General features: G+C 43.3%; 1 protein-coding gene across 1 annotated transcript; it reads left to right on the top strand.

The window, feature by feature from the left end:
- The first annotated feature begins 448 nt into the window (after positions 1–448).
- Positions 449–5,971, top strand: LOC113018368 (chymotrypsin-like protease CTRL-1). Its single transcript, XM_026161434.1, has 6 exons — positions 449–539; positions 1,080–1,100; positions 1,343–1,547; positions 3,576–3,823; positions 3,908–4,020; positions 5,274–5,971. Exons 1-6 carry the CDS (start codon positions 482–484, stop codon positions 5,676–5,678), a joined length of 1,050 nt encoding a protein of 349 aa, XP_026017219.1. The 5' UTR covers positions 449–481; the 3' UTR covers positions 5,679–5,971.
- The last annotated feature ends 15,276 nt before the right edge of the window (positions 5,972–21,247 follow it).

The following is a 21,247-nucleotide window of genomic DNA, read 5'->3' as shown; positions in this document are numbered from 1 at the left end:
AGAGGTGACCATGTCCCATGGGGCCAAGGGCCAGCCAGCCCCTGATCCACCCACCCACTAGTGACCCACACAAAGACATGAAGACCCATGTACACACACTGCCCCCCCTCTCTCCTGTGGTGTTAATTTAACAGGATTATTTGTAACCTACAAAGTGTCATGTTTGCCCCAAAGTGTGCGTAACAAATCCCAAAAACATGACGGCAGTAACAAACTGATCAGGGCTGATTGCAGTCTGCAGACTTTACCTGCTACTGTAGGGTCTACCTTACAGCATAAAGCAGCACCAGCTGACTGTTGCTGTGATTGAAAAACCTGCTCCAACTTTCAGTGCCTCGAGCTGCAGTCCAAACAGCACAAAGACCAACGAGTCTGACCGGATTCTTTGGTGGGGCCCTGATGACTTCTTGAAACAGGTGGAGCTGAACATACATCTGACATATTTAAAGTCTACGGTGAGCTGAAACAGCTGCAGTTAACCATGGCTCTGCAGCAGTTTGTGTGCTGCGTCACTGTGCTGATCATTTTCTTCTGCAAAGGTGAGAAACTGTTTGAATTTCCTTCCTCTCATTGCTGAGGTTTTATCAGGGCTGGAAGAAGAACGAGATTAATTACAGGTACGAATGTTTCTAAACGAAATGTTGCTGCTGGATACAAGGAAAGAGTCCATTTAGCATTAATGTCATTCAGCATCGTATTTAATATGATAATGTAATGAAGTCACAGTCACCGGAGGTCTTCACTCTTTATTTGATATCAACAGTTTCTTTTACAGACGTGTTGTTGCGTTCGTTAGTTTACTTTGTTGTGTTGGATTTCTAACAGTTGATGATATTCAGCAGAGAGTAACTTTATATTACAGTTACTGATGTTTGAGTAAACTGAGAACATGTATTTGGTGAGGAACACCGATGCCAGAGCTTTGATGCCAGAGTAACGACACAGGCGACTCTGACCTTCATCAAGGTTGTAACTGCAGTCAGCATTAAAGTGTTGTGTTTAGTGTGATCGGTTCTTCGAGTTGAAGAAAACCATCACTGCTCACTTTCACAGGTTTGTCTGTGTTTTCTCATTTTCAGGTTGTGACTCACAGCAGCCCGGTAAGCATCCAAAGACATTTAACCCGTCTTCCTTCTGTCAGCTGGACAGCACTGAGCACATAGAAAACTGAAATGATTTTTGTTCTGACACAGAGGAGGGACGTCTGTGGATCACATGTAAAGCACAGTCTGATGTTAGAGTAACTTCCACATGAATGTCAGAGCTCAGGATCTCCCAGCAGAGCGTTGATCAGTGGTTTCAGTGGTTTTAATGTTTAGCTGTGCTCTCTCTGCTTTGTCAGCATGTGGCAGCATGGCTGTGAACAGCAGCAGCATCACAGGAGTTGGTGACGCTGCAGCAGGAAGTTGGCCCTGGTTCGCTGATATAAGAGTTGGTGGTGGGCCTCCATTCATTGATGCTGGAATTCAGCTGCCTACCAGTTTTGGGTTTGGAGGGTCTCTGATCAACGACCAGTGGGTGCTGACAGCTGCATCCAGCATGTCACTGTGAGTCAGTGCTGCCAGTTTACACTTTGTTGAATATTAATATGAAGGTGAAGGTGAAGTGTAGCATTCGTGTGCACTAGAGATATTTTTAATATTTCCTCACTTCTTCTAACATTTAAAAACAGCAGCTGCTGCCCAAAGTGCTGAACTGCAAAGTTGTCTGCACAACAATCAAACCAGACGCCACATTAGTTTAATCTAAACTATAAAGTCATTTCATAGATGTCCTTGTATTTGAGAAGCATTGATTTTTCTGTCCACTGATGACAGAAGATGGTTAGCTTAGCATAAAGCTGCTGCTATTACAAACAACTACACACCTCTGTGAGGCTCGTTAATGAACACATGCTGGGAAACTGAGACTGGAGAGCAAAGACTGAGTGAGGAAAAGTCACAGTCATGTGTTTTTTTTTTTGTTTTTGTTTTTTTAAGTGACATCAGAAACAGCAGCATGTGACATCACGTGATGGCGGAGCTTCAGTTCATCCTTTGTCATCTTTTTTTTTTTAATAGGACAGGGGGAAAGAATGAAAGAAAGAGGGGGAGAGAAAGAAAGAAAACTAAAGGGGAGAAGAGACGGTGAGAAGGGGGGGGAAGAGAGAAAAAAAAAAAAAAAAAAAAAAAAAACCAAACTCCTGGGTCACCTGTATGGAGAAAACAAACAAACAAACAGAGGAGACAGCAAACAACAAAGAGCAACATAATAAATAGAAGAAAAAAAAAGCACCATCACAATAAACTACCTAGTCATAAATATCAATAGTTCCTACGCAAGATAGACAGCGCACAGTGTGCTTTGAGGCAGCAGCCAAGAAAGCTTTAGTCCGCGTCTGTGAATACCCATGTGTACACCTGTGTGCATACCTGTGTGGATCAGCATGCTTGCATTCCAAAGGTTTCTCCATGTAATGATCTGTTAGGGAGTGTGGGGAGCCACAGCCCTGTCCTTTATGGTATCAAGCGGGTATGGAGGAGATCAAAACTCCAGACATCCAGAGGCCCCCAGAACACAAGAGACCAAGGAAGACCCACAGAGGGGCAGCTGCGCCACTGTCCCAGTTAGAGCTAAGGAGAGTCCCAGATGAGGGCTCATTCAGCAGCCGCGGAGCAGAAGCCAGGGGGAGTTGCAGTGACGCGCCCGTGGGCTCCGCCGGTAGCCAGCTGTGCCTGAGTGACCGAGCCCCAGGCCAAGAGGCCGGGGGCACCCCACCTCCGAAATGGCCCGAGCGAGCCCCAATAAGCGGCCGCCAAGGAGTGAGCCGGTGTGTACCCGGACGCCCACCCCCAGATACAAAGAACCACCAACGCACCGACACCTGAGGGAGTCCGCCACCGGCAGGGGAAGTGGTGGTGGGTGGAGATAGGCCACCAAACCTTGGAGGGCCCGAGATGTCCCCAGAGAGGTGGCGTCTGATACCCAACCTGACATATAGATACAAACATACAGGCACACACAGACACAAACATCCGTTCCCACCCTCATGCTCTCATGTGCACTTCACACTCAACCGACGACAGTCATGTGTTTTGTTTGTGTGCAGTGTGATCAGCTGACCTCACGTCACAGTCAGTTCAACAACATGTAAACAGATGTTACTTGAGCTCTGTGGCTGATATCCACACCCTGCACTCTGTAATGCTGGCATTCAAAGAGACCTTCAGGATCAGCAGAAGTAATATTTTGTGTCTTCCTGGTGAATACTCCAGCTGTACACTCACCCACAGAGACACAAACTGCACAGTTTGTGTGTTTGCTGATGCTTGTTGAGCTCGCTCCTCTTATCAAACACTAGATCTCCATGCAGCACCTGAAACATGAACGCACTCAGTGCTGTGGATGAATCTGGCCATCAGTGTTAATTACTTATTTATGTAACGAGCCAGCAGGTCCAACCACCTGTGCACGCACACACACAGGAACACACGCACACACAACAAAGGCCTGAAAGGAAACTGGTGGCATCGACTGCTTTGCCCTGTGGTGATGATCGGCATGAGGCACAATAAAAATATCTGTTGTGTGTGAAGGAATTTCAGTAGCAGGGTGGTCTATCTGGGCCGCAACAGCCGCTCAGGTCCAAACCCAAATGAAGTGAATCGCACAGTGGTAAACATCACCTACCATCCTGGCTTCAACTCGTCGACTCGTGAGAACGACATTTGTCTTCTGAAGCTGTCGGCTCCTGTCAATTTCACAGACTACATTCGGCCGATCTGCTTAGCCTCACAAAACAGCACCTTCAACAATGAGACCAGCAGCTGGACCATCGGCTTTGGTAAATCATAAAATGTTTATTGTATTTTACAGCATTGTGTTGGAGTCTTTAGAAGAGCCTGATGTTTAAATTCTCTCCAACTAGGAATCAGCTTTAACCTGCAGGAGGCAAACGTACCAATAGTGGGAAACAATGAGTGCAAAGCCAGCTATCCAGGGATCACAGACAGCATCATCTGTACTGGAGAGACATGTTTGGTGAGCACAAGTTTATTTATTGTGTAATCTGTTGTTGACAGTCACTGAGATAATCTCACCTTTAGTCACACTTTGCTTGTTTTGCTGTAATGGACCATAAATATTCATATTCATTAGGGGTGCAACGATACACAAAATTCACGGTTCGGTTCGGTTCGATACTTTGGTGTCACGGTTCGATATTTTTTCGATACAAAAATGTTCATGCCTTTTTAATTTGTCATTTATTAAAATTATAAATATATATTTTAACTCAAAAGTACAGTTTTTAAATTTAACCCTAACCCTTGTACGTGTTTTTTATTTTGACAGCGAATGTGCACCACTTATGTGCACCCCTGGTTATTTAGCACAGCTTAACTTTCTGTCTCGCTAGCTTGCCCTGCGCTCTTCCTTCTGATGATGCTGTCTGTGTTGAGCGCTCAGTGGATCTGCACTGGACAGTGCAGCCTAGGCGGAGTAGTCGAACGCAGATTCACTGAGCACTCAACACAGACAGCATCGTCAGAAGGAAAGTTGATAAAATAAATTACAAATTTTGTATTGTTCTTTTTTTTTTTCTCCCCTTTGGTTTTCTTTCTTTCTCTCCCTCTCTTTCTTTCATTCTTTCCCCCTGTCCTATCCCACAGTCATGTCTGTCCCGTTTGCAACTGAAAATAAAATAAATTCATAATTATAATAAAGGTCAATCAAATGGACCAATATGATGATCCACTTGGTAAAATAAATCCGCTTGGCATCTTTCTTGGCCTCAAGACAACAATTCTGATGGCTATAGATCCAAACGGGACAAAAAAAAAAAAATGTTTTTTAAAAATTGTATTGTTCGATACATATGCGTACCAAACCGAAAGCACTGTATCGAACGGTTCGATATCGATACGAATATCGCTGCACCCCTAATATTCATGTTTATCAAAGGTTGTTTTTTCTAAAGCCTCTAATTTATTTGATGAAACTGATTCGTTTAAACGAGCTGTCTGAAACTTTCTGTCTGTGGAATCGTCACTTTCATTGCACCAAAGCAGCTGAAGTGGATTCACAGTGGTTCATGTTTCCTAAGTGGACAGACTGATATCCATGAAGTGTTACTGACTGTGTTATACTGGGACGATCAATTTATTTGTTACTTCATTTATTTAAGCAGTTTGTAACAAAACTACCAACAGAGTTCAAACTTTAGTGGGTGACAAAGGTCGACCTCTAACAGTTACACATCTGTCCTGATAACTTTCATCACTGTCTTTCCACAGCTTAGTCTTGGGGCACCCCTGATGACTCAGAGTGGATCCGTTTGGCTGCAGAGTGGAGTTCTCATTGTTGTTGGATGCTCTGCACGTCCTTCAACCTACACTCCTGTGTCCCAGTACCAGCAATGGATCAGCGACACAGTTACAGGGACACCACCAGGCTTTGTTACCTTCCCCTCCCCAGACAGTTCATTACAAACCACTGCTCCTCCCACTGCTGCTCCCACCGCTGCTCCCACCGCTGCTCCCACCGCGCCTCCCACCGCTCCTCCCACTGCTCCTCCCACTTCCCCGACATGTGTGGCTGTGTTTTGCAGTGGTGAAAACCTGATCCACTTCACTCACTTCACCTCACTGTGTGTTCTCGTTGTGTTGCTCCATGTGTTTGCTGCAACTGTTGGAAACTAGATCAACACATTTACTCAAGTTCAAACATGAAGAACTTTACCTGACATGTTACTTTATAACTTTAGGAACCTTTGATTTCACCGTATTTATGGACATCAGGAGGGTTTTCTTATTAGCACAGTTATTATTTTTATGTGATTATTTTCTCTACACATCTGTCTGTATTTGCTTTACTGTCATTATGAAATGAAGCCTTCTTACATAATTCTGAGGAGTGAGATGTTGTTATCACACACTTACTTCTGTTGTTTGCTCAAAATCTTAAACTAATCTATTAAAATCTTTGAAATCTTCTTTTGTGGTGGAATTTTTTGTATATTTCCCATCTGTCCTCTGTGGTTAAAGGTAACTACACTGCCTATACCACATGCAAAGAAGGCAGGAAGTAGCACTAGCAGGTCTAACAAGGCCACTACTTGTGCTACACCAGTACTACACGGACACTGAGGGAGTTCTCTCACACACAGGTAAGTGAACATGTCTCGTTCCTCGCCCACTTAGAATAAGACACTGCCGAGACAGAGAGTGTAGTGGTAAAGAGAACGGCAGAGAGACGCTGAATTTAATCCTTTAAACGATCTTATGCTAAACACGCCACCTGGAAATAATTTGTTGTTTGAGGTGTAAAAGTGTCATCAAATCTGCTACATGTCCATTTTTCAGGATTACTGCTTCTTTCAACATGTGTTAGTTGTTTTGTTTTACAAAACGAAAATTTTAAATTTTACAGATTTTACAGAACAAGGCTCTCAGAACGTACATGAATAAAACATGTAGAATTTGAAATTTGAACTATAAACCATCAAACAACAACAAAAATGTGAACTTTGGTCCTAAAGTTTGCTTCTGGAGTCTCCTTTTTCTAAAAGTGAGTGCTTCAGGACATGTTTTAGTCTACTTGTTGTTCCTAGAGTATTTAAAAGTAGAATGGGAGGCAGAGCCTTCAGTTTTCAGGCCCCTCTTCTGTGGAACCAGCTTCCAGTTTGGATTCAGGAGACAGACACTATCTCTACTTTTAAGATTAGGCTTCAAACTTTCCTTTTTGCTAAAGCATATAGTTAGGGCTGGACCAGGTGACCCTGGATCCTCCCTTAGTTATGCTGCAATAGATGTAGGCTGCCGGGGATTCCCATGATGCATTGAGTTTTTCCTTTCCAGTCACCTTTCTCACTCACTATGGGTTAACAGACCTCTCTGCATTGAATCATATCTGTTATTAACCTCTGTCTCTCTTCCACAGCATGCAAATTGTACAATAATAGATACAGAGAAAAACCCAACAATCATAGGACAACTGTCACGGATTCAAATATTGGGGATGGATACAAGAGGAAAAACCACAATAACAACACTGGTCCGGTCGGGTTGAGTCAAACGATGATTTTAATGATCACACGCGTGGGAGATGGACACTGATGCAGACAGCCTCAGATCTCAAAATGGTGGAGCATTGATCAAACTCTTATAGCCTCTGGTGCCCCCACCTTATCATAAAAGCCTAAACATTCACATGCTTTCTCTCACACAGCGCCTAAGCTACGACCTTGGCTCCCTGTTTATCTGCTCCTGCTGAGATGGGGCAGAAAACTCCAGCATGTTCTCTTCTAATCAGACAAATAAGGCGATGACTTTCTGCAAACAGTATTTCTTATAACTCAGCAGTATAATGCATCATAAACAATATCATTCATTCACAATAAATCAGCAGTCTAATGTAATGCAAATCAGTTTAACTAATGCAATAGTTATCAGCTTCTTCTAATTCAGGAGAATAATGCAAACTAAAACTACATAATAATTCACAATCTTTAATTAGGGGTATAAGATGGCATAAAATAATATTAGAATCCCACACTCCCCTATGAACAAGCACTTTGGTGACAGTGGCTGTACGATATAAAGCGTTTTGAGGCGACTGCTCTTGTGCTCTATATAAATAAAACTGAATTGAATTCCTCAGAAGTAGAAACATTTCAAGGTGTTATAACAAGGAAACGCAGGAAAGGCAAAAGGTGATTCAAATGCTTTCCAGCTTCTTGGTAAGGGAACATGCATTCTCCAAAACCATGTGAATATCCCATCTCTGTCAAACCATTTAAACATTAACTGAGCTTTTATATCAGGTACAAGAGGTTTGCAGAGCAGGTGATCGAAGAGGGACACAAGGAAGCAGAGAGGAGGAGACAGGAGGGAAAAGAGGAGGTGCAGAGGAGAGTGAAGGTGGTGACAGAGGAGGTGCAGAGGAGAGTGAAGGAGGTGACAGAGGAGGTGTAGAGGAGAGTGAAGGTGGTGACGGAGGAGGTGCAGAAAAGAGTGAAGGTGGTGACGGAGGAGGTGCAGAGGAGAGTGAAGGTGGAGACGGAGGAGGTGCAGAGGAGAGTGAAGGTGGTGACAGGAGGTGCAGAGAAGAGTGAAGGTGGTGACGGAGGAGGTGCAGAGGAGAGTGAAGGTGGTGACAGAGGAGGTGCAGAGGAGAGTTAAGGTGGAGACAGAGGAGGTGTAGAAAAGAGTGAAGGTGGAAACAGAGGGGGTGCAGAGGAGAGTGAAGGTGGAGACAGAGGAGGTGCAGAGGAGAGTGAAGGAGGAGACAGAGGGGGTGCAGAGGAAAGTGAAGGTGGTGACAGAGGAGGTGCAGAGGAGAGTGAAGGTGGTGACAGAGGAGGTGCAGAGGAAAGTGAAGGTGGTGACAGAGGAGGTGCAGAGGAGAGTGAAGGTGGTGACAGAGGAGGTGCAGAGGAGAGTGAAGGTGGTGACAGAGGAGGTGCAGAGGAGAGTGAAGGTGGTGGCAGAGGAGGTGCAGAGGAAAGTGAAGGTGGAGACAGAGGAGGTGCAGAGGAAAGTGAAGGTGGTGACAGAGGAGGTGCAGAGGAGAGTGAAGGTGGTGACGGAGGAGGTGCAGAGGAGAGTGAAGGTGGTGACAGAGGAGGTGCAGAGGAGAGTTAAGGTGGAGACAGAGGAGGTGTAGAAAAGAGTGAAGGTGGAAACAGAGGGGGTGCAGAGGAGAGTGAAGGTGGAGACAGAGGAGGTGCAGAGGAGAGTGAAGGTGGAGACAGAGGAGGTGCAGAGGAGAGCGAAGGTGGTGACAGAGGAGGTGCAGAGGAGAGTGAAGGTGGTGACAGAGGAGGTGCAGAGGAGAGTGAAGGTGGTGACAGAGGAGGTGCAGAGGAGAGTGAAGGTGGTGACAGAGGAGGTGCAGAGGAAAGTTAAGGTGGTGAAAGAGGAGGTGCAGAGGAAAGTGAAGGTGGTGACAGAGGAGGTGCAGAGGAGAGTGAAGGTGGTGACAGAGGAGGTGCAGAGGAGAGTGAAGGTGGTGACAGAGGAGGTGCAGAGGAAAGTTAAGGTGGTGAAAGAGGAGGTGCAGAGGAAAGTGAAGGTGGTGACAGAGGAGGTGCAGAGGAAAGTGAAGGTGGTGACAGAGGAGGTGCAGAGGAGAGTGAAGGTGGTGACAGAGGAGGTGCAGAGGAAAGTTAAGGTGGTGAAAGAGGAGGTGCAGAGGAGAGTGAAGGTGGTGACAGAGGAGGTGCAGAGGAGAGTGAAGGAGGTGACAGAGGAGGTGTAGAGGAGAGTGAAGGTGGTGACAGAGGAGGTGCAGAGCTTGGGCAGGAGAAAGGAGGAGGTGACAGTGGGTCAGATGAGCAAAGAGAGAAAGGCTGCACATGGATGAGCAGGTAACAAAAACAACACAATAATTGTGCGTGCAAGCACACACTGTCAGAACACTGAACTGGGGCCTGTTCTTCGTACGTCGCTTACTACATCCAAGATCAAATGACACATCCAAGATCAAATCATCGCGCTAACTCTGAGCTCGCTATTCCGGTTCCCCGAACACACCTGTTGTCGACGATTAGTATAGCTGGATGAAGTAATGTGAGATCACTGGGTGGCCCAACAGGGGCTACGCATCGATAGTAGAAACATTGATCGGCAACCCTTTGATTGGTCGGCGAAAATGTCGAAGGAGCGCGCTCGGTATTCTTCGGCAGCAGAGCAAGAACTCTTGAGTGAGGGATTTTAGGAGTTTAGGTTTAGGGATTTTAGGCTGGCAGAAAGTTGCTGACAAATTAAACTCGTAAGTAATTTAATAATAACAATAATAATGGAGTGGATCTATATAGCGCTCTTCAAGGCACCCAAAGCGTTTTACAATGCCACTATTCAGTCACTCTCACATTCACACACTGGTAGCTGTCACAGCTGCCCTGGGGCAGACTGACAGAAGCCAGGCTGCCATATCGCGCCATCGGCCCCTCTGGCCAACACCAGTAGGTGGTAGGGTAGATTTATCATATCACACTATATTATCCAATATTATATTACATTATATTATATTACATTATGTTATATTATATCCCCTTTCACATTAGAGCCACAACAGGACCCACTAGAACATGGGAACAAGTAAAAGTGAAATATAAGAATATTCTACAGAATGGTAATATTTATCACTTATACTGCTTTTCGTCTCTTGGACAGAGACCCTGAAATAATCTGTTTGTTTGTTTATAACAGCAACCAAGAAAAGGGGCAGCGCAAAAAAAGACAGGTGGTGGTCCTGCACCCCCTCGTCAACAAGTTGGTTAAGTGAATAATACCCTCACGGGAAAATCGATATCTCTCTATGAGCACACTGTCGCGCTGAGCTAAAGGATCCTGTCTGTCCCGCAATATACGCTGGATTCTGAGGACTCTCCTTATCAATCTTGCACCTTCCGCAATGGGTGGCTCGCGTATACGGACAGGACATGGCTGCGACAGGCTTCCCAAATCCACCTTCGCTTTTATAGCCGTGGTCTCCCATCTTGATTACACGAAGTAAATTGCAATTACTACTCTGAAATCTGAATTACATCTGTAATAATCACATACATGTAATAGAATGTTAATAGTACATTTCCCTTTTTTAGGAAATGACCTGTATGTATCTGTGTGACATCAATAAAAGGATCAAGTGCTGCATTATCTTTAGTTACATTGATGTTATTTATTTATGGTACAACAGTGGTAAAATATCGCTGTTGCTTTCGTATAAATGAAGCGGACATACCTGAGTGGCCGCGATCTAATCCTGTTTACATAAAGTAAACCTGCTCCCGAGCAGGTTTACGCTTACGGCTCTGTTGCTATGACAGCAAGTCCCGGATGGGCTTCGAAGAACCGAACGATCCAGGATCACGCGAAATCGTCAACAGTCAAATCCGGCTAACTTACTTAGCGAGGTACGAAGAACGGGCCCCCTGATCTGTGTTTGGCTCACAACAGTCAGACACATGAGCAGCTGAGAATGCAACAATATATTCATTCATGTTTTATTTAACAATGTCAATAATGTTGTGAACATGTGCAACACAATCTGGCAGTACAGCAGCGGAGAGCTGACAGCAAAAATGGCGTTGGTCCTTCAATGGCCCCTTCAATGACTTCTGCATGGACACCTTCAAGGTAGAGAGAAGGATAGCGGACCACATGAGAAATCACCTGCATGCTCCTATGCTCTCATCCAATGAATGTAGAAAACATGGACGACGCGACCCCGCCTCCTCCCATTGTGCAAAAATGAAGCCAAAATATTCTGCTTGTGGAGGCTGCCATCTTGCATTTTTGGAGCCAGAGGCTAATTCAGGGTCTGCAGCCTTGAAGGCTGTATTTTAAGGCCGATTACGTCACAGCGGCGCGCCGAAGGCTGTCCCAATTCAAAGGCTGCTCGAAATGCGGCCCTCAAATGCGTCCTTCATTTCCCTGAATTTTAAGGCTGTGGCGGTGTAGACTTCGTGGCCCAACATATCCCAGAATTCATAGCGCGGCAGTGGTGTGGATAATTTTGCCGCAGACGGCAGAAGCGGAGCGGCCGAAGAGTAAACTGTGGAAAGTAAGTACTGAATATCATGTGACTTATTTATGTGCAAATGTGGAATAATGAGGAACATTAAAACATTACTGTTGGCCACATGTCGGCAAAGTCATGTGACATTAGTGATGTTTGTACTTTCAGTGTTTACTTGGTTTTAAAGCCTTTAAAATATACACCGTTCAATAGTCGACCTTAATCTCACAGAGAATGTGATGATTTTGTGGATAATTAAAGTCAGTCATATATCCACAAACACAACAAGCTGAAAGTCAGTGATGCTGCTCGGTTTGCAGTCCTGAACATCACAGCACAAGCAGGATCCACTGTACTGTTAATGTTAGCTGTGTTATATTGCTGCCTCTGTTCGGTGGTGTCGAGCCAAACGGACTTTAACGTGTGTTTGAACGAGCTGACGGTTCACTCGTTAAGCTGAAAGAAAGATGCTTTAATCACAGCAGTCACACATGTGTCCACTGCACCATCTGGAACTCTTCTTGTTTACACTCGTAATAACACAAACACTAAATCCTGCTTCTCTGGTGCTGTTGTGTAGCAGTGTGTACACCTGAGACTGTCACCTGTCTGTCTGTCCTGCACTCTCTCTCTGTTTCTTTCTCTCTGATTGTGGAATAAAAGTATGAACATGTGTTTATAAGTTACACTTGTGTTTGAATCCTGCAGCTTATCACACATTTGATTTCCATGTGTGACGACTGCAAGTGTCCAGAGTGAGGACAGACTGAGGGACCCACTGCTGCACATCATCTGTGAGGCTTTGCAGCCCTGATGATCCACCAGGACAAACTCAGCAGTGTGTGAGGAAGAGGAGGAGGAAGAGCCAGCAGCAGCTGACAGATGGAGAGAATAGACAGACTGTTCCCTGTTTGTGAAGGACTGCTAGGAAAGTTTAACATAACTGTCTGTGCTGAATCAGTCTTATTAGGTAATGTTCAAATAATGTGATCATCCCAGTGTTTCCAGTGTGGGAGAAAGTACTCAGGGCCTTCAAGTTACACACTATGAAAGGCAGCAACAAGTTTAATGTTCAGAAACCTAAAGTCTGTATCAGCAGCAGGATGGAGCTAAAAATAAATGTTGGTTTCAGTTCTATGAAGCTTTGAGTATTTTGGATCAGTAGCTGCTGTGTTTGTTGCATCATATTGCTGTAACTGTTTATATGCTTTATATATTCTGAGCTAAGCTGATCTATAGTGTTACATCATATTCTATAAGGATGTTATGTGTTTGTAGACTTTCTGCCCAGTTTGACCCATTTAGCAGACGTCAGCCTGTTTAAGGCTCTGATATCTATTCTGTGTGACTTACAGCAGTTATGACATGGTCTGATTTTCTCACCCAATAAAGGAATATTTCATATATCAGTCGACTCTTCATTCTATCAGAAACAGTTATCATGGCTCGGACATTTTGTTTTTTATACATATATGTAAGCATTGAGCCACATTTAGTAATGCCAACATACTGAAGGAACAACATTTGTCTCTTATATATGATACATCTATATATACACTGTCAAAGATACTTGTCTTTGAGTGAAGATTTAAGGTGATAAGAAATATAAATAACTGCAACTTGAATCTTTATTGATGCTCATTGAATGACACAGAGTTCACTCACGTGTGTTATACCTGCACATGTGATGTGACAATAGAAGTGATTTGATTTGAGAGTTCAAACTCACTGCTGTAATAACTCATAATGATTAATATAATAACTATAATATTGGCCATATCATACTCTCCATACCTGAGAGTGTCCAGTCTCCAGCCTGGATCCTTCAGTCAAGCCCACAGCAGCTTCATCCCTGATTCTCCTGGATGATTGTAGCTCAGGTCCAGCTCTTTCAGCTGGGAGGGGTTGGAGCTCAGAGCTGAGGCCAGAGAAGTACAGCGAACAGACTGCAGACACACAAAACAACAATCTGTCTGTTATCCATCTCTATGGCAGCATAACTAAGGGATGGTTCAGGGTCACCTGATCCAGCTCGAACTATAAGCTTTATCAAAAAGGAAAGTTTGCAGCTGATCTTCAAAGTAGAGAGGGTGTCTGTCTCCTGAACTCAAACTGGGAGCTGCTGCCACACCCAGTCCAACACAGGCAGGCTTTCTTTGCTGCTTTGACAAAACCAACAAAGGAAACATGGAGATCACATCAGTTTGTCACCAAGGTCTAAGCCCTTCACAATAATTGCAAAGCCTTTATTTTGTCCAACTACCATCAGTTCGTCTGTACTGATGGTAACTTAAAGACACAATAATGCCGTTTAGTTTGTATAGTTTATGTAGTAGAAGTATACTATAGTACTCTGATCACTGATAGGATAGATTTATGTAGATATACACCTTTGTGTTTAACATTACTGCATTATAGTACTGTGATCTTTGACCTTATATATGGTTATGTTAGCTATACTGACGTATGCATATAACTGGATATGTATCTTATCTATTCATCTTATTTGTCATGTATTTGTATTGTGTACTTCCTTTTTGTAAGAAACCCCACACACACAACCACAAGAATCAATCAAGAATAAAGAATAAAGTGCCTCAAACCAAACCTTAAGCTCCTTATTCCACACGCTGGGCCTTCAGTGGTGCTCTGGCTTACACACCAGAGTGACTGGAGTGCTAAAGAGTGAATCGGACACACCAGTGTAATCCTTGAAATCTCCACTACATTTAATTGTCCTCCAGCTTGTGGCTGCAGTTAGCTGGTCTGCTAGTTAGGTGATCTGCTAGTTAGCTGGTGTGCTAGTTAGGTGATCTGCTAGTTAGCCGGTGTGCTAGTCAGCTGGTGTGCTGACCAGCGAACCGGTTACAAGATGAGCTCGTCTGTCTGATGAGCCAGCTCTCTCTGTCTTGGTCGTTGTGTTCTTGGAACACAAGACACTTCACCTACTGCCTACTGGTGTTGGCCAGTGGGGCCGTTGGCGCGATATGGCAGCCTGGCTTCTGTCAGTCTGCCCCAGGGCAGCTGTGGCTACAACTGTAGCTGCCTCCACCAGTGTGTGAATGTGAGAGTGAATGAATAGTGGCATTGTAAAGGGTCTTTGAGGGTTTGAAAATTGCTATATAAACGCAATCCATTATTATTATTAAGAGCATCTTTAGGCCTGACTGTGCTCATCCTTCCTCCAACCTCTCCTTACCAAAGATAACAACTACATCAGTATTAGCTCAGTAACAATTTCTGCAATTCAATTGTGGACATTCACTTTTAAACCTTGTGTAAAATGATAAAACCTAAAAGTCTGAGTATTATTCTTTGTGCAAACAGCTCTTGCAGGTTACCCCGGACTTAATAAATAATAATAATAACCTTTCCTTTGAGCAGCTGTTCAGGCTACTAAATTCATCCCAGAAATAACAAGTGACAAGCGCCCAGTTAGCTCCTAGCATTTCTCAGCAGCTCTGCCTCCTTTTCGACTACCAGGACATTTAAACAATGGATAATCCGTATACAAACAAATTCATGCTTTTCTCCTCAACAGAGAGCGTCCCCTGATTCAACAACAGCGCCGTAAAATAAGGAGAATGGCGCCTAATTACAGACTTAATAATACAGACTTTGTAACATGTCACGTGAAGATTCATCAGCCAGATGAAGTGTTTACTGACAACTGACAGTGACAGCAGACATCATCATCAATATTCCAATCAATCCTCTCCACACAGACAAGCATAAACACACTCGACTATCGCTAAATCAGATTTAACACACGTTTGTAATGACGCTAATTCAGTTTACAATAGGGTTCATTCGCTCGGTCAGCAGGTGGCGGTATCCTCTGGGGAGTAAACTGCCATTTGTTAAGTGTGGCTGTGTGCAGGCAGGAATAGGACCCAAGGTGCAGACTCCGGAGACAGAACTTAAACCAAAACAGCTTTAATGCTGAACTCAAAGATGACATAACTGGAAAAAACTCAAAATAAACTTACACCGGTGAACAGGCAAAACACACAGCAAAGTAAACGGTAGATCGCGACACGGACACAGAGAAACACAGGGCTTAAATACACAGAGGGAGCAATCAGGGAATGAGTAACAGGAGGGAAACACAGCTGGGACAAATCAGAACTGACAAGACCAAAGAAGCGTAAACTGAACACACCGAGATAAGACACAGACCTTCAAAGTAAAACAGGAAACGCATAACACAGACTGAACAAAGACACAGACTCACATGCAGGCACTACAAAGGGAACAGAGACGTGGGACCAGGACAGACACAAACACTGACTGAACACGGGATATAAGAACTTAAGATACACAGACGCGAACTAGACAAGGGGATGCAGGTGACAGGGGAGACAGAGCAGCTAAAGAAGACAGAGACATAAGCCATAAGACAGAACTCAAAGAAACCAAAAACTAGACAGTATAAATAATATAAACTCAAAAACCCTGGGTCGACGACCCAGGCATCCTAACACCATTAAACAAACAGAAGAAGAAGAAAACCCCTGCACATGCACTGTACGGATTGGGTAGACCCGATTTGTACGGTCCGACTTTGCACATGCCCAGTAAGGATTGGGAGTCTTGATCCGTAACTATCTTTTTATTTTTCGTTTTTGTCTACATTATATTGAACTGTTTCATTATCGGAAACATTTTAAGGGATACTTGTTATTCTTAACATCTTAACAGATACTCTGACCTGTAACTATCGTAAAATGCTTCGACCGGTAGACACCTTTCGATAGGGTACCGATCGGGTTTCCGGTACGGAATTGGGTAGTGACAGTGACAGCAGCAGCCTTTGAATTGGGACAGCCTTCGTCGCGTCGCTGTGACGTAATCTGCCTTAAAATGCGGCCTTTAAGGCTGCAGACCCTGAATTGGGATACAGGCACGGAAACGTGCTGACAGTAAATGTTCCTCCTCCAGTAACATCTCATATGATTTCAGGTCCCTGCTGTTCCCCAGCTGCCCTGTAGGTGGCCTGAGTGTGTTCCCACTGTTTCCAGTCACCCGACCCCTCCTCCATCAGCACAGCTGTTCCCTGCTTCTCCTCCTGCATGTACAGAAAGTCTGAACACTTATTTTTATTCATATTTAATGAAAATAGTTCAGTCTCACCAGATCAAATGTTCAAACTGTAAATTTCTCTCATGTTAGGTTGGTTTCGGTTGGTTTCAGCTCTGCTCTCAGTCTTTACTGCAAAGGTGAAGGTAGAAAGTGTGAATGGATCTGTAGACTGGAAGCAGAAAGTCAGTGTGAATGTTTGCAGTATAAAGATTTATATTTTAAACAAAGTAATAAGTCTGGGTGTGGCTGTATTAGATGTAATAGATGTCTGTTCACACTGGCAGCTACAAGGTTTCATATTAACAATTGAATTTTACATTAAACTGGTCTGAGGTCAAACACACTGATGAGATTAAGAAGCTGCAATATGATTAACATTAAATTATAAAATCAAAGATTTGTTTCTACACAGTAAAATTTGAACATGATCTGGATCCATTAAAAATGTCAAAATTATTTTATTTGTGCCTTTAAATGTTTTTAGTTTCTTGTGATGAATTGTTTTAGCTGGAGAAACTGATTATGGGTCATAACCTAATACAGTGTTTGTTTATAATCATGGGATGGAGAACAGATGATCTCTGGTTTTTTTTCATTTGTGTGAGCAAGAAAAGAATCTGTGAAATGTCTAAACGTCAGATTAAAGAAGGAGTTCATCCAGAATTAAACCCAAAACACATCATGTTTGTCTGCTGAGCAGAAAAGAGAGAAAATGTTAGCAGATCTTGTTTAAACAGGTATACAAGTAGAAGAGAAATGTGTCCTGTTGGTGTCTGACCGTCACCGAGCAGGCAGAGGAGTTTCATCACGGCTGCCCTTCGGTTAGTTAAGTTTGAAAACATGTTTCTAATACAGACTGAGTATATGCATCAGGGACATGAGAAAAACTGCAATAAAGAATTAAACTCAGGGGGCATGGACGAATAGCTCACACAGCACCAGGAGCAGGAACAGGAAGAAGCTTCTAAGAGTGACTCACCGTATTCTTTAAGTACAAAAAGTATTCAAATTGAAGTGTTTACATGTGGATAATTCTTTGTTATCTGGATGTGAAAGAGTAATAAAAACGCTGATCTGCAGGGTTCATGATCCTCAAACTGGAACATCAGGTTTCAGTGTTTACAGTCAGATCTCAGAGCCTTACCAGAAACAAGCTCACAGGTCATTTCAGTTTCTTTCTTTACACAGCACAGCTGAAGGACATCAGGGTTAAAAGGACATGCTCATGCTTTGACTCCTCAATTATTCACAGTCTGCATTATGGGTTGCCATGGTGATCTATCACGGTGAAAAATAAACCCGCTTCAAAAACCTGAAATAAACCAGAGTTAAACCTAAAGTCAACTCCCGTCACTTACATACCGGCAGTTATGTGTCCAAATAAATGCTTTCTATTTGTTTTTGAGTGACAGAAACATTCTTTCCTTCTTTATGGGATCATATCTGTGTTATTTAGAGAGGAGGTCAGAGGTGGATGGACACTGGAATGGGAATGAAGCAAGAAAGTTTGAAGAAATGATTTTGTGTCCCTAGGAACTGAGAAAAAGTGGGCAAGTGTTGTTCATCAACTTGAAGGATGTTGTTCAATGAACTCGACTAATTTTTTCATTTGTTGCATAATATTTTTCTAGTTACCATAAATCTTGTGATACAATGATTTATTTTTGGTGGAGAAACTGATTATGAGCCATAACTTAATAAAGTGTTTGTTGTTTTTGAATCATGAGGTGGAGTACAGATGACCTTTGTTGTTTTTTCCTTTCTTTGTTTTCTCATGTGTGTGAGCAAGAAAAGAATCTGTGAAATGTCTAAAAGTCAAATTGATTAATGAGTTCAATCCAAATGAAACTAAAAAACAATGCTTGCCTGAGAAAGACAACAGATGTGTTTCCTCGCCTCTCACGCTCTACACAAACCACAAGGACCAAGAAAAAGGACCAGGAGATTCATCGCAACTGGACTCTGGTTGCACCTTAGAAAGTTGAATCTGTTCATCTGGATGCAGTGTTTTCAGTGGAAGAAAGGTTTCTTCACTCATTCAGGTGACTTCTTCACTCTCTATGTTAGAAAACGTGTCTGTAATGCAGGCTGAGGAGAAAAAAACGTGTCTACAAAAACTTAGAGGGCATTGAGATTGTACAGTGGCTTCAAGCTGAGAGCAGGAACAGAAAGAAACATATGAATGAAGTATTGTTTTCTTTCATTGCAAAACTATTAGTAACTGCAGAAGAATGTTAGCTTGGAGATAAGTCTTTGTATCGGGGAGAAAAATGGTTTAAGAAATGAAAGAATGACCCTCAAACTGGAACATCAGGTTTCAGTGTTTACAGTCGGATCCTGGAGCGGAAACAAACTGAGAGCTTTTTCACAGTTTGTTTGTTTGCACAGCACAGTCAGAGCAGTCATGAACTCTGATTCAAGTCAAGTTGAGATCAAGTCAAGCCTTATTCACAGTCTGCAACATAGGTGACGTACCTCAATGAAAACCTGAAAAAAATCAACCTGAAGTCAGTTTTATAAGATAAAATCCTGCTTCTTATCACTCCTATATAACCATGTTTAGATAAAGATCGGTGTCGGTCTGACAGTCTGATCTGTTTCTTTATGGGATCATGTCTGAGGTCAGAGGAGGCTTTGTGAAGTGAAGCTGTTTCTGCTTCCTCAACCTGCTGGTTTGTGAGAAGTTGAATGGCAGACTTAATGAATTACTCCATGTTTCCGTGAGTTTATGCTAAATGGAAAGAAGGGGAGAAATGGTGAAAGGAGACCAGAGGTTAGCTTCACTTTTTATAGTAAACTCTGTTGTTCGGGAATTTGAAGGGTGTAGTTAAATGAAGGTGACTGCTGCCTCTGCTGAGCTCCTCTCCCCTGTCCCCGCCTCCTTCCAGGCAACAGCTCACTGGTGTGTCCGTGTTTAGTTTCCAGGAGTGGAGCTTGTTGTTGGTGTGTTTGAAGAAACTGTAAGTTGGCTTTGTTTCCTCCTTTAACAGTTTGTCTTCCTGAGAATAATTTGTGCTTTGAAGCAAATATTTGCTTTGACAATTTAATTGCTTTGTTTCCTCTTAACACTAAACTGAATATTTTCAGACTGATGACACTGTATTCAGCAACTCAGTGATATTTAGTCACAGCTCTAGTTGGCTTTCACATTAATCATGAACTTAGAGATAATTAGTGTGAAGCTTTTAACTCTACTGAGTTCATGAATGATTTGTGTTTCCTTCATCATTATTCACAGGGACCAGCCTGGACCTCCACCCAGCTCTGGGTCCTGTAAGAGTGGCCGGTCTAAAGGTCAGGTCATAAATTTTAATGTCCAGCAGGAGTTTGCTGCAGAGAGGTGAGCTGTTAGCAACATGAACTCTTTGAGGTCAGTTTGGTGTCTGATTTAAATGAACTGTTTTTATTGTGTTTCCTGGTCTCTAAATGGCATATCTGTAGCAGTATAAGTCTGTACAAGGTATATAATAGGCACTTAATGACTCTGATTAGAACAGATCATGAAAGAAATTAACGGTTCCATGAACAATAAGAAAATCATAGACATAGACAGACTAAAGCTTGACATTGTCTTTGGGACATTATTTACAAGTATATCAATGATGCAAAATGTAACTTAAATCCATTCCCGACTCCTGGTGGCAAAACACGCATTCATACACAGAAATGTGTAGGCAGTCCTTAGCTTAAGGTAAACTTTTCACAAAATGATATATCCATGCTGCACTACCGGTTTTCACGCAATGATCCAGCGCTGACTGAAGCCCGATCACGCTGTTAAGTGGGCAGCCCCAAGATGGTGGATAATTAGTTACAGCTGTGCAGCTCGGATCAGCAACAGGTGTGTGCGGCCAGCCTCAGCGCAGGAACACTCTCAGGGACGCTCGTCATTACTCGACGGTAAACAATCCCATCACGAGAGAGAGAGAGAGAGGGGGGAGCAACACGAACAACAACTTTTTCAGCTATTTATTAATAAGTGGCTTTTATGTGGATATATGCCTGTATATATGGTGCTATTCTTAGTTAGTGTATTGTCTGTCTCTGTTAATGTTTGTTTATAATGGAGCACTGTAACGAAACATAATTTCCCCCAAGGATCAATAAAGTATTCTGATTCTGAAACACACGGGCAGGCTGCCCGGCCATGACACATAACCCCTGTTTCTTAGAGCAACACACTTACTACAGTTTAGTTATTTTCAGTGTGACTTCATTGTAGTCAGTGTGTAAAAAGGTTATCTTTTATTTATAATTTGGGAAAACATCATCCAGCTTTGTTTCTGGTGCTGATCCAATATCAGCGATACCTTGGCTGTGTGTATCTGCTGCAAGTGAGAAAAAGCAACATCGTTGTTGTTGGATATTTCCAGTCATGTTGGCTGGTGGCAGCCAACAGTGGGAGTCACTGCACCTAGTGCTCCGATTACCACTCGGACCACTGTTACCTTCACCCTCCACATCTTCTCCAGCTCTTCTGTCATTTGGAACCGCTACATCGATCACTACGGCCGTCTTCTTCTGTTTGTCTACCACCACTATGTCCGGTTGGTTAGCCACCACCATTTTGTCCGTCTGTATCTGGAAGTCCCACAGGATCTTAGCTCGGTCATTCTCCACCACCCTTGGGGGCATCTCCCATTTTGACCTCGGGACTTCCAGG

The sequence above is a fragment of the Astatotilapia calliptera genome, unplaced genomic scaffold (assembly GCF_900246225.1).
Source record: "Astatotilapia calliptera unplaced genomic scaffold, fAstCal1.2 U_scaffold_7, whole genome shotgun sequence".
Lineage (NCBI taxonomy): Eukaryota > Metazoa > Chordata > Actinopteri > Cichliformes > Cichlidae > Astatotilapia > Astatotilapia calliptera.
This window is presented reverse-complemented; position numbering and strand designations above follow the sequence as displayed.